Raw genomic sequence first — 16,408 nt, 5'->3', positions numbered from 1 at the left:
GGAAACAGTCAACAAAACCAAAAGACAACTGACAGAATGGGAGAAGATATTTGCAAATGACATATCAGATAAAGGGCTAGTATCCAAAATCTATAAAGAACTTATCAAACTCAACACCCAGAGAACAAATAATCCAATCAAGAAATGGGCAGAAGACATGAACAGACATTTTCTACAAAGAAGACATCCAAATGGCCAACAGACACATGAAAAAGTGTTCAACGTTACTCGGCATCAGGGAAATCCAAATCAAAACTTCAATGAGATACCCCCTCGCACCAGTCAGAATGGCTAAAATTAACAAGTCAGGAAACAACAGATGTTGGTAAGGATGTAGAGAAAGGGGAACCCTCCTACACTATGAGTGGGAATGCAAGCTGGTGCAGCCACTCTGGAAAACAGTACGGAGGTACCTAAAAAGTTGAAAACAGAGCTACCCTACAACCCAGCAATTGCACTACTGGGTATTTACCCCAAGGATACAAATGTAGTGATCCGAAGGGGCACATGTACCCCAATGGTTATAGCAGCAATGTCCACAATAACCAAACTATGGAAAGAGCCTAGATGTCCATCAACAGATGAATGGATAAAGAAGATGTGGTATACATATACACACACACACACACACACACACACACACACACACCTTGGAATATTATGCGGCCATCAAAAAATTGAATCTTGCCATTTGCAACAACGTGGATGGAACTAGATGGTATTGTGCTAAGCGAAATAAGTCAATCAGAGAAAGACAATTATCATATGATCTCACTGATATGAGGAATTGAGAAACAAGACAGAAGTTCATAGGGAAAGGGAGGGAAAAATGAAAAAGGATGAAATCAGAAAGGGAGACAAACAATAAGAGAGACTTTTAATCTCAGGAAACAAACTGAGGGTTGCTGGAGTGGAGGGTGGGGAGGGATGGGGTGGCTGGGTGATGGACATTGGGGAGGGTATGTGCTATGGTGGGTGCTGTGAATTGTGTAAGACTGATGAATCAGACCTGTACCCCTGAAACAAATAATACATTATATGTTAATATAAATAAATAAATAAATAAAACTCTTTGTTGTCTCTACTTCCACATCTAAATCATTCAGGTAACCTTTTAAAGCTTTGGCTTCCTTGGTTAAGTTCTGTGTCTTCTGCTCAAGAGTATAGGATATAATAGGTACAGAACTGTGTAAAATAGAAGTCCATGAACAGATAAATTACTTAATGAATATTAAGTCGTGATAAAACTTATATTAACAGAAAGTTTTCTTAAAAGTCCAAGTACTAAACTAATATTTTAGAGAAAGAGAGCAAGTGCAGGGAGGGGGGAAGTGGGGGGCAGAGGGGAAGCATCTTTTTTTTTATGATTTTATTTATTTATTTGAGAGACAGAGAATGAGAGATAGAGAGCATGAGAGGGAAGAGGGTCAGAGGGAGCAGCAGACTCCCTGCCAGGCGCCCAGAGGGGAAGCATCTTAAGCAGACTCTGTGCTGAGTGTGGAGCCTGACACCAGGCTGGATCTCATGACCCCAAGATCATGACCTAAGCCAAAATCAAAGAGTCGGAGGCTTAACTGACTGAGTCACCCAGGCATCCCAAACTAATATTTTAACTTAAAGGTAATAATATTGTCACTTCTTTTTACAGACCTCAAACGACAAGGAGGAAAACAAGTTATGCTTTCCCTTATTTGCACTCTGTGCCAGGTTTTAAAATCATGGAGTCTATGAAAGGAATCTAAACTCTAATTCAGTGGCATTTATTTTTAACTATTTTCTTCTATTTTTATTCAAAAAGAATGCAAGCACATTTACCCAAAAAAGCCAATATATGCATTCTAATAGTGTTAGTACTAAGAAGGTAAATGAAGGCTATCTGTGCCTGAGGTACAAAAGACGGATGTAGTTATTACAAGAAATGCATTTTATTTCATAATTATGCAATTATTTACTAAGCATTTTTCTCCAAGAATTTGGGGCACAGATTATTTAAAAATGTATGTCATAAAGCCAGAATTTAAAATGAGACTAAGCCATGCTAAATTCCAGCTCTACTTAACAAACTGATCTTGAACAAATGATATAATGCCTATGAGCCTCAGTTCCCACATTACAGTTAAGCAATTATAAACACTGAAAAGTCATAATGCAAAATGTATAAGTAATTATAACATTCAACGTGATTAAGCATTCACACATAATATATAAATTAAAACACAAGATTGGAATCTATTCAACATCTGTCAGACATGAGAGTTTTTTGTAGTTCTAGATAATGAGAAAATAAAGAAATCAGGCAAAAGATAAAAGAATATAGGGAGAAAAATCTTAATTGGGAATATAAGCAAAAAAAATGCTGGAAAACACAGCATGGATTAATCCCCACTAATCATCAGTCCATCTACTGCCTTATCAGTTAGCAGTTTTCAGACCAAAACAGGAAAGGTCTCCGGAATCCATGACAAAGAGATACCTTCAGGATGAAAGACTGGAGAGTAAGGTCCTTCTGCACAATTTATTACTGAATTTAAATTAAGCCAATGCTTCTAATGTATATACATTCAGTATTTCTAAAGGGCCATGAGAGTACACACATAGACAGAAAACATCTATATAATCCCTATTCTCAAGAGACAGATTACAGAGAAAACCCTGAGAGAGTAAAAGGAATCTGAATGAAGAGATGAACCTTTAATTACTTTCTGAGTTATGCACAATTGTGGGGCCAAAGAATTTTGAAAACAAATTTATGCATTAAAGAAATGAAAATTCAAAAATCTGATAACCTTTTTTACAAGTCTATCTAATTCATTGTCGTAATACTTAGAATACCAGGACCTTTAAATAAAAGTCCTTCTAAACTCAGGCCTTTTAATTCTATAAATCTCATTAACTACAATGTTATTAATTAATCGAATCTAGCATTTTACGGTGATTTTATAATTGGGAATCGTTTTTTGCATTAATAGTAGCAAATTAGCAAACCCTCCCTTGTAAAGACTCAACAATAAATTTCAAACTGGTTTGTGTGTGGGTGTGCATATATATATAATACCACTCTCTTAGAAATAAAGTAATTTGGGAATTTTATTAAACTGATTAATTCAACTAAAAATAAAAAGATGTCTACTTTACTCATAGCCTGCAAAGTGTTTGTCTTTAGAACAAAGACTATATTAAAAATACTTCTCCCACATAAAAACCTGCACACAAATGTTTATAGCAGCTTTATTCATAACTGCCAAAACTTGGAAGCAAGATGTACTTCAATAGGTGAATGGATAAATAAACTGTGGCACATTCATACACTGGAATATAACTGAGCAGTAAAAAGAAATGAGCTATTGAGCCATGAAAAGACATGGAGGAGACTTAAATCCATATTTTTAAATAAAAGAAGCCAGTCTGAAAAGGTTACAGTATGATTCCAACTATATCACATTCTGGAAAAGGCAAAACTGTGCAAACAATAAAAAGATCAATGGTTACCAGAGGTTCATGAAGAAAAGAGGGAGAGATGTCTGTGTGAAACCAAGGGTTTTTTTTTTTATTTAAGATTTTATTTATTTATTTGACGGAGAGAGAGAGAGCACAAGTAGGCAGAGCAGCAGGGAGAGGGAGAGGGAGAAGCAGGCTCCCCACTGAGCAAGGAGCCCCATGTGGAACTCAATCCCAGAACCTCGGGATCATGACCTGAGGCAAAGGCAGATACTTAACCGACTGAGCCACCCAGGCCTCTGGAAATACAGGGGATTTTTAAGACAGTGAAACTATTCAGTAATGGTGGATACATGGCATTAAGCATTTGTCAAAACCCACATAATGTACAATACAAAGAGTAAACCCTAATGAAAACTGTGGACTTTAGTTAATAATAATGTATCAATATTGGTATATCAATAGTAACAAATGTACCAACTAATACAAGATGTTAACAGGGGAAAAGAGAGAGAGCTATGGGCACTCTCTATACTTTCTCAATTTTTGTATAAACTTAAAACTGCTGTAAAAAATAAAATTTACTGGGGCACCTGGCTGGCTCAGCCAGTGAATCATGTGACTTGATTTCCAGGTTGTGAGTTTGAACCCTATGTTGTGTGTAGAGATTATTTAAAAATAAAATCTTTAAAAATAGTAATAATAATAATAGGGTGCCTCGGTAGCTCAATCGGTTAAGTGTCTGCCTTCAACTCAGGTCATGATCCCAGGGCCCAGGGATCAAGTCCCGCATCGGGCTCCCTGCTCATCTGGGAGTCTGCTTCTCCTTCTACTCCTCACCCCTGCTCGTGATCTCTCTCTCTCTCACTGTCTCTCTCAAATAAATAAAATCTTTAAAAATAATAATATAAATAAATTTACTAATAAAAAAACCCACTTTTCCTATGTTGTTTTTTTTTCTGATAGTAAAGTAGCCTTGACAAAATAGCTACAAGATAATTACTATCTTCTGATTTGTTTTTGCCAGTGACAGGACACTGATTTTTAAGTTAATTTTTTTATTCAACAATTAAATTACACATATTCAAACTCTTCTACTTTAGTACTATGTTGAAAGTAACTATTTTTAGTTGTTGTAATATTATAAGATGAACACAGAAAAAGATTTTAAATATATATATAATTTGAAATGCTTCTCAAAACTGAGGAATTATTCATACCAAGAAACAAATAAAGTAATAATTTGATTTTTACTTCAACTCTGCCTAGAACATAATTTCCCCAAATGTACTGCTTATATTAACTGATATCATGAGGGAGGGAAAATTGGTTCTGTACTCAAATGAATTTGGGATGTAGGAAGTTAAAAAACTATTTAAATAGTTAAAGCCATTTCTTTGCTGTAGGACTACTCAGAGATTTTGGTATGGTGGTATTTGCTGGGAATTTCCATAAGGGGAATATAATGTGTAGTAATTACCAGAAAATATGACCATGAAACCTCTTCTACACAGTTACTACATGGAGTAGTATGCAGCATTGAAAAGAATACCAAAAGCATTTGGGAAAGCACTCACAAAGAATACCAAATGCAAACACAAGGAAAATCAGTTTTGCAAAGAACCAAGTATAGAGCACAGAAGTAATTTTGTTAAAAAAAAAAATTCAGTTTGATCTAAGAGCAAGAAAAATCCCAAATGAAGATTTCATTCATTCGATCATAAAACATTTACTGAATGTATGCTATGTGCAAATCATGACAGTATAAAGGCCAGGACATTCACAAAAAACTGCAAAGAGGTGATCCCAGCCAACACATAATACATAGTGAAAGACAAGAATAAATCAAAATATTTGACTAGAGAGTATTTAAATATACAATTTAGACTCTAAGTCACTAAATTTTTTTTAGTAGAGAGATAACATGAGAATTGTGGTAGTGTGAAATTAACACGGTAGCAATATATAGGATGGGCTGGAATAGGTCAAAACTATTGAAATCATTAAGAAGAGAAAGGGGGAAGAGATGTGAGAGATACCTCAGAGGGAGTAATAAAGGCAACAGACTGTCATCCAAAAGAAGATGAAAGTCATCAATAGTATATCTAAAAGTTAACTATCTTTTAATTTTCATAGATTCCTGAGTTTTCACAATCACTTATACAATAAACAAAGTATTAAAAAAGGATTTTGGTTTAAAGGAATACTTTCACAGCATTTGTGAATATCAGTTAATGCATCAGTAATCATACATAGGTATTTAAGGTGAAAGCTGGTATATAAAAATCACTCAAACTTTGTAGTAGAAAACTGTATTACCTTTCTGACTGGCTTTAACTATCACCTCTATATGCTTCATTGCTGCTTTTAATAATTTCTTGGTTATAATAGATGGAATATCCACCTAGAAAAATTCAACATTAGAATAAAACTTTTAAAACAATTATCAATGAGTTACAATGGCAGGAGCACTATATTTAAGATACTGGAACACATGATCTTAAAAATTAGAGATATTTAGAATCTTTCAAAAATATAATTTAAAAGCGCTTTATATTCTTGGATCATACTAACTACAACTTTATAGACAGTTTCTCTAACACACTGAAGAAAATATATCTTAATATGCATGCACTATGTATACTAAATTTTCCCACAAAATATTGTCTTTATTCTTGATTTCTTTAATGTTTCTTTTAAACATATTGAAAGAAAAATCTCAAGTAATTTAACACTTTGGGGCCATAAATTTCTGTTTATTAAGGTTACTTAAAGATTAAGTATTTTTATTCACCTTACAAGATAAATCTTGGTTTTAAGCTATACAGAAGCATTCTACTTTGGAATGATATTCAATTTCATGATTCTCCACAGACATTTTTCAGCTTAAAGGCTAGAAACTGTAGTGACTGTGGTAGGTTAGTGATGGAGGACTGAAGGCTTATATGTACACACATAAGAGAGACAAAAAATAACTAAAACTAAATTGGAAATAAAATGAATCACCAAAAAGCATGTTTACTGGACTTCAACAGGCTTATCTCCTTCCACAAAACTCAACACATTTTCCCTTTATCAAAGGCATGAAAAAACTGCATCACAGCTAAGTTTTGTATTAATGTTTCAATTATTTTTAAATTCCATATTAAGGAAGGGGGGAATCACAGGCTAATGAATCTAATAAGTATGGTGGATCATAAACCCCCAATATTTAGTGATTTACCAGTAAAACCCAGAGCAGTTCACAGGTATCTTTTAGCTATGTAAGATCAAACATATTCAGTAAGTGGGAATATTTCTGTTAGTAGTATACCTTGTTGCAAATAACATTACTCTTCATTTCTCTCTGGCTTCTTGTCCTCAATGACTATAGGCTGCTGTAATATTTATCAAATAAACAGGATGTTTTCATTTTCAAACATTTTATAAAATCTTGTCTTGTGAGAATACTCATGAAAATTTTCCTTTTTAAGTTCCATTTTAGAGACTTCGGGTCAGAATCAAAATGGTAAAATAATGGGCTCATCACTAAACTTCAATTTAAAAAAAAAAAACACACTGTGGATGATTCTTTGTTTTCATTATCCCCAAAGTGCCAATTTATATTATTTAGGCAATGGTATCAGGGACAGAACATCGTACTAGGAATAAGATGACCAGGCATAATCGTTGGCCCATTAACTACTACTCGGACACTTTGACAAAGGTACTTTCTATAAAATGGGTATGATAATGATCCACTTATCTGCTGGGACAGTGATGCAGATAAAATGAGAAGAAAGGATAGAAAGTTTAACCAACCAGAAAACAGAAGAAAATATTTGCAAATCATATGTATGAACTCTTACAACTCAATAATACATAGACAACCCAGTTAAAAAATAGGCAAAGAATCTGAATAGACATCACTCCAAAAAAAAGATATACAAATGGCCAATAAGCAAATGAAAAGATGTTCAATGTCATAAGTCATCAGGGAAATGCAAATCAAAGCCACAATGATACCACTTCATACCCATTAGGCATGGTTGGAATAAAAAAATGAGATAATAACTAGTTCTGGCAAGGATATAGAGAAATCAGAACCCTCATATACTACTGATGGGAATGTAAAATGGTGCAGCCACTTTGAAGAGTCTGGCAGTTAATCAAAAACTGAAATAGAGTTACCATTCAACAATAATACTCCTAAGTATATACACAAGAAAAATGAAAACATATATCCCTACAACCATCAAAAACACTTGTACACAAATGCTATGGCAGCATTATCCATAATAGCAAAAAAGTGGAAATAATCCAAATGTCCATCAACTGATGGATGAATAAACAAAATATGGCATATCCACACAATGGAATATTATTTAGACATAAAAAAAGAAAGAAGTACTGATACATGCTACATCATAACATGGATGAACTTTGGAAACATTATTCCAAGTCAAAATAACCAATCAGAACAGGCCACATATTACATGATTCCATTTATATGAAATGTCCAGAATAAACAAATCTATAGAGACAGAAAGTAGACTGGCTATTGGCTAGATCTAAAAGGATGAGAGAACAAGGGTTTATGGCTAAGAGGTATGAGGTCTCTTTTTGGGTGATAAAAATGTTATAAAATTGTGGTGATGGCTGTGTAAATCCAGAAATATGCTAAAAACCATTGAATTATACACTTTAAATAGGTGAACTGTCTGGTATACAAAGTAGACCTCGATAAAGCTGTTACCAAAAAATACATATAATGCAATCCAAGTATGAAGTACTTTGATTTTAAAATCACTAAGCTATTGCAAAGCCTAACAGAGCAGAGCTATTCTACTAAGTAATACCTACAAATTTACTGTAATGAGTCAGCTTTTTGATCATTTTATTTGACTTACTCTAAGTTGTAATTTAAGTGGCTTATCATCAACCAATTGATATTTTTACCAAATCTTTTATTCCAGTTAAATAGTCTATACAGCTGCCTTAGACCTTTATTAAACAAGATGATTAATTTTTTCAACTTGTTTCTATTTATAAAATGGTAAAAAAAACTCATACCAAAAAAAAAAGGTGAACAGAAAGAAATGCACAAAAAGAACCAAAAATCAGCATCAACCCACCATGAAAGAGTTAACAGTGATAAGGATATATATGTGTCCTTAATATACATATTAACAAGCTTTAATATGTGAGCTTTGTTTTCAATGTGGAAAAATACCACATATGTTATTTTCCAGCCTCTTCTACCTGATTATGTAAGAAAAATAATTTCTCATGTAAATAAGTACTATTCTATAAAATGATTTTTCATGGCTGCACAGAATTCTGTAATTGGCATGTACTATATATATATATATATATTTTTTTTTTAAGATTTTATTTACTTGAGAGAGAGAATGAGAGAGAGAGAAAGAGAGCACATGAGAGGGGGAGGGTCAGAGGGAGAAGAAGACTCCCCGCTCAATAGGGAGCCCGATGCGGGACTCAATCCCGGGACTCCAGGATCATGACCTGAGCTGAAGGCAGTCACTTAACCAACTGAGCCACCCAGGCGCCCTGGCATGTACTATATTTTAATCAACAATCTTATCATTAGACGTCAGCTTTTCTTTTCAGTTTTCCTTATTATAAATTATACTACAATGAATCTTTGGGCATACATTTTTACATACATCTGTGATTATTTCTTTAAAATATATTAACAAAAACAGAATTAAATTTGGGAGTATAGACATTTTTAAGTCTTTTAATAAAGATTACCAAACTGCCTTCCAGTATAAGAATTATAGCAATTTGAGATTAAGAATTCCTCATATCCGTGAGATCATATGATACATGTCTTTCTCAGATTGATGGGAGGGATGGGGTGGCTGGGTGATAGACATTGGGGAGGGTATGTGCTATGGTGAGCACTATGAATTGTGTAAGACTGATGAATCACAGACCTGTACCTCTGAAACAAATAACACATTATATGTTAAAAAAAAAAGAAGAAGAAGAAGAAGAAGATAGCAGGAAAGGAAAAATGAGGGGGGCGGAATCGGAGGGAGAGACGAACCATGAGAGACTATGGACTCTGAGAAACAAACTGAGGGTTCTAGAGGGGAGAGGGTGGGAGGATGGGTTAGCCTGGTGATGGGTATTAAAGAGGGCACGTACTGAATGGAGCACTGGGTGTTATACACAAGCAATGAATCATGGAACACTACATCAGAAACTAATGATGTAATGTATGGTGATTAACATAATAAAATAAAATTTAATTTAAAAAATTTAAAAAAAAGAATTATACCAATTTGGATTTGTACTTGCTTTGCCTGTTTCCCCACAATCACCATTACTAGACATTATCATTCTTTATCGTTCCCAATCTGACAGGCAACAGAATAGCACCTCATCAAAAAACGATATTTATTTGATGTGAGACAACATATTTTCAAGAATTTATTGGCCATTTTTCTATTTTTCTTTGGTGAACTGCTTATTCATATTTTTTGCATATCTTTTCTATAGTGGTTGACTATATTGTTAATTTCTTAAGTATAGAAACATTTAACAAGATTTATATTTACTAATTGCAGATATATACCAATTCTATCAAATGGACAAGGCAGTATACAGTGTCTACAGCCAACACACTGTAACTATATATAGGCAAAGACCCAAACATAAAGATAATATGGCTTAAAAAAATTTTTTTAAAAGTAGATCATAATCATCACCATTTACCCAGTAAATTCATCTAACAGGAACATGACTTTTTTTTTATAGCTGTCTTTTTATTTTTAATTACCACAAACCAGGATAAAGCATTAAAGAAAGCACAATTTATCAATTAATTAAAAGTGACCCATTTATCTTTTAATCTAAAAAAATTAAAAGTGAAAAAAAATACAGTATAGGATAAAGTAAAACTAAGATTTTTAAAAATCTCTTCAGTAATAATAAAACCCCAAATTCCCAAATTTCTCATTATAAATATATACCTTGTGAATCCTTCGAATTAAGACAGATGCAAAAAACCGTAACGTAATTCTCAATTCATCAACAAAGGACTCATCATCTGTTACATCCCTTCAATTAAGGAGAAAAGCAAGCATTTAAAAGCTCAGAGAAATACACAGCTACTCCTTCTAGAAACCAAGGAAAGTTTAGAACTTCCTCTTTTTTTTATTTATTTATGCTATTTTTCTTTGCTTTTTTAACAAATAATGCATTACATTACAGAATAAAAAATAAAAATGTACAAAGAAAAAATAGACATCTCCCATAATTCTAGTACCAAGACAAAATCATTATTAACTAAATTGTAGTATATACTTCCCTGTAGACAACCACATGTACAAAGTCATATTTTTACAATACTCCAATCATTTTCTAAGCATTATCAAAGAAATTTTTAAGAAATAAAGAATAATTTCGGAGGAGTAACAATTAAATTAATACAAAATTTTAAGTTAGTTTAATATATTTATAGTTAATAATATAAACTAATTCTAAAAGGTAAAAAAAATATGTGTTCTATTTGAGAAAGAAAATAAGCTGAAACTCAAACATTTTTAAACAGAAATTTTGACAACCTTCTTCTGAGGAGCTACTTTTCATTTTCCTGAAATCTTGAGGTCCCTAGAAGAATGAGGGGGTGCTACTAGTATCTCATGTGAAAAGGCCAGGGGTTCTGCTAAATATCCCATAATGCACAGGACAGCCCCCCACAACAAAAAATTACTTGGCCTAAAACGTCAATAGTGTCAAAGCTGAGAAATCCTGGCCACTGTTGGTAACACTTCATTAGCACACTTAATTGTATTCACTAAAGAAAAAAGGTCTTATAGAGAGAACATACCTGTACCACGGATAAACAAAGTTTTCCAACACTAATTCAAGAACCTGCATAAAAATTAGTTTTTAAAGAAAAAGCAAATTAATTAACTAATTCTAGGAAAATAAGCCATACTACCAAGTAATATATATTACCAAGAACCAATTTTATTATCCCAAATATTGACATCTAATATATCTTCACATGACATACATTGTCAACCTTACATGTTTGTTGTGATGATCAAAAGGAACATATGAGAAAACACTTTGAAAACCATAAAACTCCATAAAAAGAAACAATACTGTTAGAATGACATACACACATTTATAAACATTCCCACAATTAAAAAAAACAAACTTAAATTGTTCCTGACTCTGAAGTTTCACTGAACTAAAAGTTCTACGGAAAGAAGGAAAATAATAGATTAGTCTTTGAATTCCTAACTCTCTCTACAAATCAGTATTCCCAGAATAAAACGAAGAAACAAGTAGGTCAGACTTACATAAGGGGTCAAAATTAGCTATCAGTGATTGCTTTTGAAGGGAGAATAGTGACTAAAAGGGAGTAATGAGGGGGGACTTCTGGGGTGCTAATAATGCTTTGTTTCCTGATCTGGGTGCTGGTTATACAGATATGTTCACTTTGTGAAAATTTTAGCTGTAAATTAAAAATCAGTATATAAGTGAAAAAGTAACAAAACAAAAGAAACGCTGGGTGTTAAACTTTCCATTTCTTAACTCTGGGTGCAGCATTATGTTAATTTTTAAAAAGACTCGCAACAGTGGGCAATAACTTTCAAAAGCAGTAGGGAGAGAATGAACAAAGATATCTAATCTGACTATATGCCTATATTCCTTCTCTGGCAGCAGCAAGGAAGGTTGTAGATTCTCTAAATATTAAGGCAAGATATGGTTTTTTATTAGAAAAACCAAGCACTAGTGATACAAGCTGGGAAAGTAAGATACATAGAAACAGGGATATGACACAGAAAGGAGACTAGAAAATTTGCCATTAAATAATATTTGATCTTACTTTAATCCCCACATCCAATCACCAAATATTACTAATTTGACATCCTAAGTAGCTCTTTTCTATAGCTCCACTGCTCAGTCCTTATCTTCTCACCCCTATATTGTAGCAAGAACATCTAAACTAGAATCCCTCCTTCCAAACTAGCTCCCGTCCATCCTCCACAGAGCTGCCAAATTAATCTAAAACATATATTCGAACACATCACTCCCCTGCATAAAATCCTCAATTTATCAAACCACAATATATCAAAGTAAGAAAAGTGGAGCTACACTGGTTTTGAAGGGGTGGAAGAAAGCTGCCTGTTAGCAGCTGTGACCATTTACTTCCTTTTCACTTCCCATTGTATCCTGTGAGTCACATCTGAGAACTCCAGTTACACACTTCAAAAATCAAATCAGTGACTTCTATGATCAATTAAACTCCTTCAGCAAGGCCCTTTAAGTCTTTTGATGATCAGATTTCTAAAGAGCCATATAAAAACTGGTTAAGAACTAAGTCAGACCCAAGTTTTAGAGAAAGTTCTGCTACCAGCCAGCAATGAACTTAAGAAAATTAAAACCCTCTAAAGCCCAGTTTTGGTAAAATCAATAAGAGCACCTACTTTATAGGTTGTATGATTCCAGAAAATAACGTACAGTAATTAGTACAGTGCTTAATACAGCAAGTAACCAATAAATATTAGCTACTAGAATACAGTCTCTTCAATGTCCACATCCTTCCTCACATTTTGCTTCTAGCTTACTGAACACCTTATTCAAAGCCTCCCTTTCCTTTCAAAAGCTCTTCCCAAACCCTGAAATATCCTCTCTCACACTATCAGTCTGGCAAGCTTGTAGTCATACTTTGATTGCCCCTCTCAACAGTCATGCATTTCTTCCTTGTACTAATAATATACATCGTACATTTCTTCCATTATTGCCTGTATTCACACCATATTGTATTTACCTATTTATATGTCTACCTCCCCTCCTAGACTCAAGTTCCTAGAAGAAAGGAACCATATCTTATTTCTTCTTTTATTCCTGGGGCTTAGTCCAGTTCCTGACTATAGTAAGATCTCAAAAAATGTTTTTAAATGTTGGAGCTAATATTTACTGAAAACCAATATGAGCCAGGCAGTAGGCCAAGAGCTTCATGTAAGTTCTTTCTTTTTTTTTTTTTTTAAGAAATGGATTAAGTGTCAAAGACCCACAAATAGAACTCTTGCTAGAGGTCTTATCTTCAGCAGACCTCAAATCAGCACTATCTAATAGAAATGTAATGTGAGCCACACACCTAATCTTACATTTTCTAGTAGCTACATTTTTAAAAAGTAAAAAGGAAACAGATGAAATTAATTTTATGATATATTTTCTTTAAGCCAATATATCCAAAATATTATCATTTCAACATGTAATCAATAAAATATGTAGTAAGATATTTTACATTCCTTTTATCTTACTAAATCCTCAAAATCACATCTCAATTTGGACTGACACATTTCCAAATGTTTATGAACAGCCACATGCAGATAGTGGCTACCATACTGGATAGCATAGTCTTAAATCGAGGAATCTTGAAGATGAAAATGAAGAAGAAAGAAGAAATGAAAAAAAAAAAAGTGCCAAGAGTTTGACATTTATGCAGCATACTTTTAGCCAAAGGATACAAATTGGGAAAAAAAAGATAATGAGGCAAGATTCAGATGCCTAATGCTTTCTTCAATTAATTAGTATTCAATTTAATTCAGTATATGTCTACCAACTACCAACAATGTATCTGGCACCATACTTGGTGCTGGGAACAAATTAGACCCCATTTACTGCCTTCAAGGACTTGACTCCTTTCTCAGATCAATGGGGAAAACAAGTCTCTAAGAGAAATAACTAAAATTAATATAATGTTACCAAAAAAGTACATATAAAATGTGACTGTAACAAAGATAAGGGAGCATGCTTTCTATTCTTACCTTACAGGGAAACAGTGAAAAGTATCCCATTCTCTGCTCTACCCTTCAGCAAGTGTCAAAACTGGGATAATTCAGCAGGACATACTTGCTCCTTCTAGCTCAGGGCTCCTTTTGGAACTACAAAATGGTATTACCCTACCATAAAGATGACTATTTGTTATAAGAACTAAGCAATATCTAGGTAAAACAGTGCTGTCTTTGGCTTAAAATGTTCATTTAAATTAGACATGGGATCCAAAAACATTTCTATCTTACCATTTGAGTCACATATTTCATAATAATCAACTACTTAGTTAAGAACTGATTAGATGGCATATATTAAGATGTTCCACAATTAAATTTCCATTGGTATTTAATATTTTCCACTTGAGTATATTTGGCAATGTTAATTAAACCAATTACCTCTGAGAGAGATGCATCAACCTTGGAAGAAATTTTCAGATCTAGCCACGGCTGGTAGTTTTCAAGTAGTAAGGAAGGCCTAAATAGAAAATCATACAATTAAACTGCCTGAAATCCAAAATGTAATTGGAAGGATCAACAAATAAAAAATGTTTAACTTACCTATGTCGTTTACATTTCACTTTACCACAAACAGCACAGCTACGACCTTGAGGAAATAATTCTTGAAGTCCTAACTGCTAAAAAAGGGAAATGGGGAAGGGGAGAGATTTGTCTTAGTTTACACATCATCTGTACCGAAGATAATCAACTTTTCAAAAGTTTATTAATCAATGTATAAATTCAGAGAATATTTTTTAAATTATTATTTGTCTGCAGTAACACTGAAACCATGCTTTGTAATAACTACTACTGGCTAAACTGCCAAATAAGAGAGAAAAAATACCCAACTTTGGGAACGTCTGTTTTAATTTATTGTATTCATAGTTAATATGCAGTTAAATTTAAAATTATGGATCCCAACTTTTTGAGAAGTTTGTATTTTCTTTTTATAGCTCCTTGTAGAGCTGTATACCTTAAAAATATACACGTATGTAAATTTCACTCCAAATCATGTTCTAATGTCTTCCATTATTAAATGATAACAGATGGGTTTTTTTGAAATCACTGCATTAATATGCTTTCAGTAATATCAAACAGCATAGGTAATATATACTGACTCTTTTCAAAATAAGAACACATAAATTTTACCTTGGGTTTGTATTTTATTGTGAAGAATATATTTGGTAAGAGAGAATCCGGTCCCAATGAGCAATAGAATGTAACAACTCCAGCAACAAATGACCAGAAGATCATTAAAACATGAAGATACCTTAGAAATAAATGAAAATAATTATTACAACCAAAAAAAAGTATAAAACTAAAGTTGTCCCTTCATTTATTTGACAAGTATTTATTAAGCATCTACCATATCAGACTGAAGACAGATCTCCAATCATGATGTCTGTGATGTATTTATTTAACGATAAGGATCACAGAAAGCATGCTATCAAATGTATATTTCATTTAAAGTGTAAGGAGGTATAAATTCTCAATATTTTACAATTTGGTACCTAGGTTGTTATGTTTGACTAGCTATACTATATTCTTCCAAAATACCTTCCAATGATATTGTAGTATTCATACCCCATCAAAATTCTGATTATCTTTCATTAAATCAAAAAAAAACTTTACTGAGTACCTATTATTTTGTGCCACCCAGTACTAGGCTCTGGGGATACAGTCAGGAACAGCACTGCCATGTTCTCTATATGCATGGAAAACATGGTCTGGTAGGTAAGAAATGAGTACAATACAGTGTGATCATGTGTCTACATTATGACAGAGTCAGCATACATGATATCGGAACACCTCAGGCAGAATATACAATCCAAATTTAAAGGACAGAAAAGCTTTTTTCAAAGAAAGCAGCTCTGTAGAAAAACTTTAAAGAGTAAGTAGGAGAAACCCAACAGAAGAGAATGAGGTAGACTAATGAGGGACTAGGGAAGAGGCAAGGGAATTCAAACTTGGGAAAACTACATGAACTAAGATCTGAGCATAGCTCCAAGGAAGAAGTGGCTTTAAGATGAATCTTTAAAAAAAACAGGCAGAAGCCAGATAATATGGTGTCATAAAATAATTCATGTTAACAGGTCTCAATACAGGCAGTCCTCATATTGCACAGTCCTGATATGCACAAATTTCCATTACCACGATTTTGTGAAACA

General features: G+C 33.3%; 1 protein-coding gene across 5 annotated transcripts in view; it reads right to left on the bottom strand.

Moving 5' to 3' along the window:
- SNX14 (sorting nexin 14) overlaps positions 1-16,408 on the bottom strand; it is a 91,446-nt gene that overhangs the window by 57,445 nt on the left and 17,593 nt on the right. For 3 of the 5 annotated variants that reach the window (XM_027601415.2, XM_027601413.2, XM_027601416.2), the window contains exons 2-7: positions 15,390-15,510; positions 14,802-14,878; positions 14,640-14,718; positions 11,279-11,322; positions 10,419-10,506; positions 5,758-5,842 (exon numbers count right to left, since the gene is read on the bottom strand). In XM_027601415.2, coding sequence (XP_027457216.1) covers positions 5,758-5,842; positions 10,419-10,506; positions 11,279-11,322; positions 14,640-14,718; positions 14,802-14,878; positions 15,390-15,510 — 494 coding nt within the window. The remainder of the gene's footprint in view (positions 1-5,757; positions 5,843-10,418; positions 10,507-11,278; positions 11,323-14,639; positions 14,719-14,801; positions 14,879-15,389; positions 15,511-16,408) is intronic. The other 2 variants (XM_027601414.2, XM_027601417.2) reach the window with 1 other exon arrangement.

This window comes from Zalophus californianus, chromosome 7, assembly GCF_009762305.2.
Source record: "Zalophus californianus isolate mZalCal1 chromosome 7, mZalCal1.pri.v2, whole genome shotgun sequence".
NCBI classification, from domain to species: Eukaryota; Metazoa; Chordata; class Mammalia; order Carnivora; family Otariidae; genus Zalophus; species Zalophus californianus.
The sequence above is the reverse complement of the archived record's forward strand: the minus strand, read 5'-3'. Positions and strand labels throughout refer to the sequence as shown.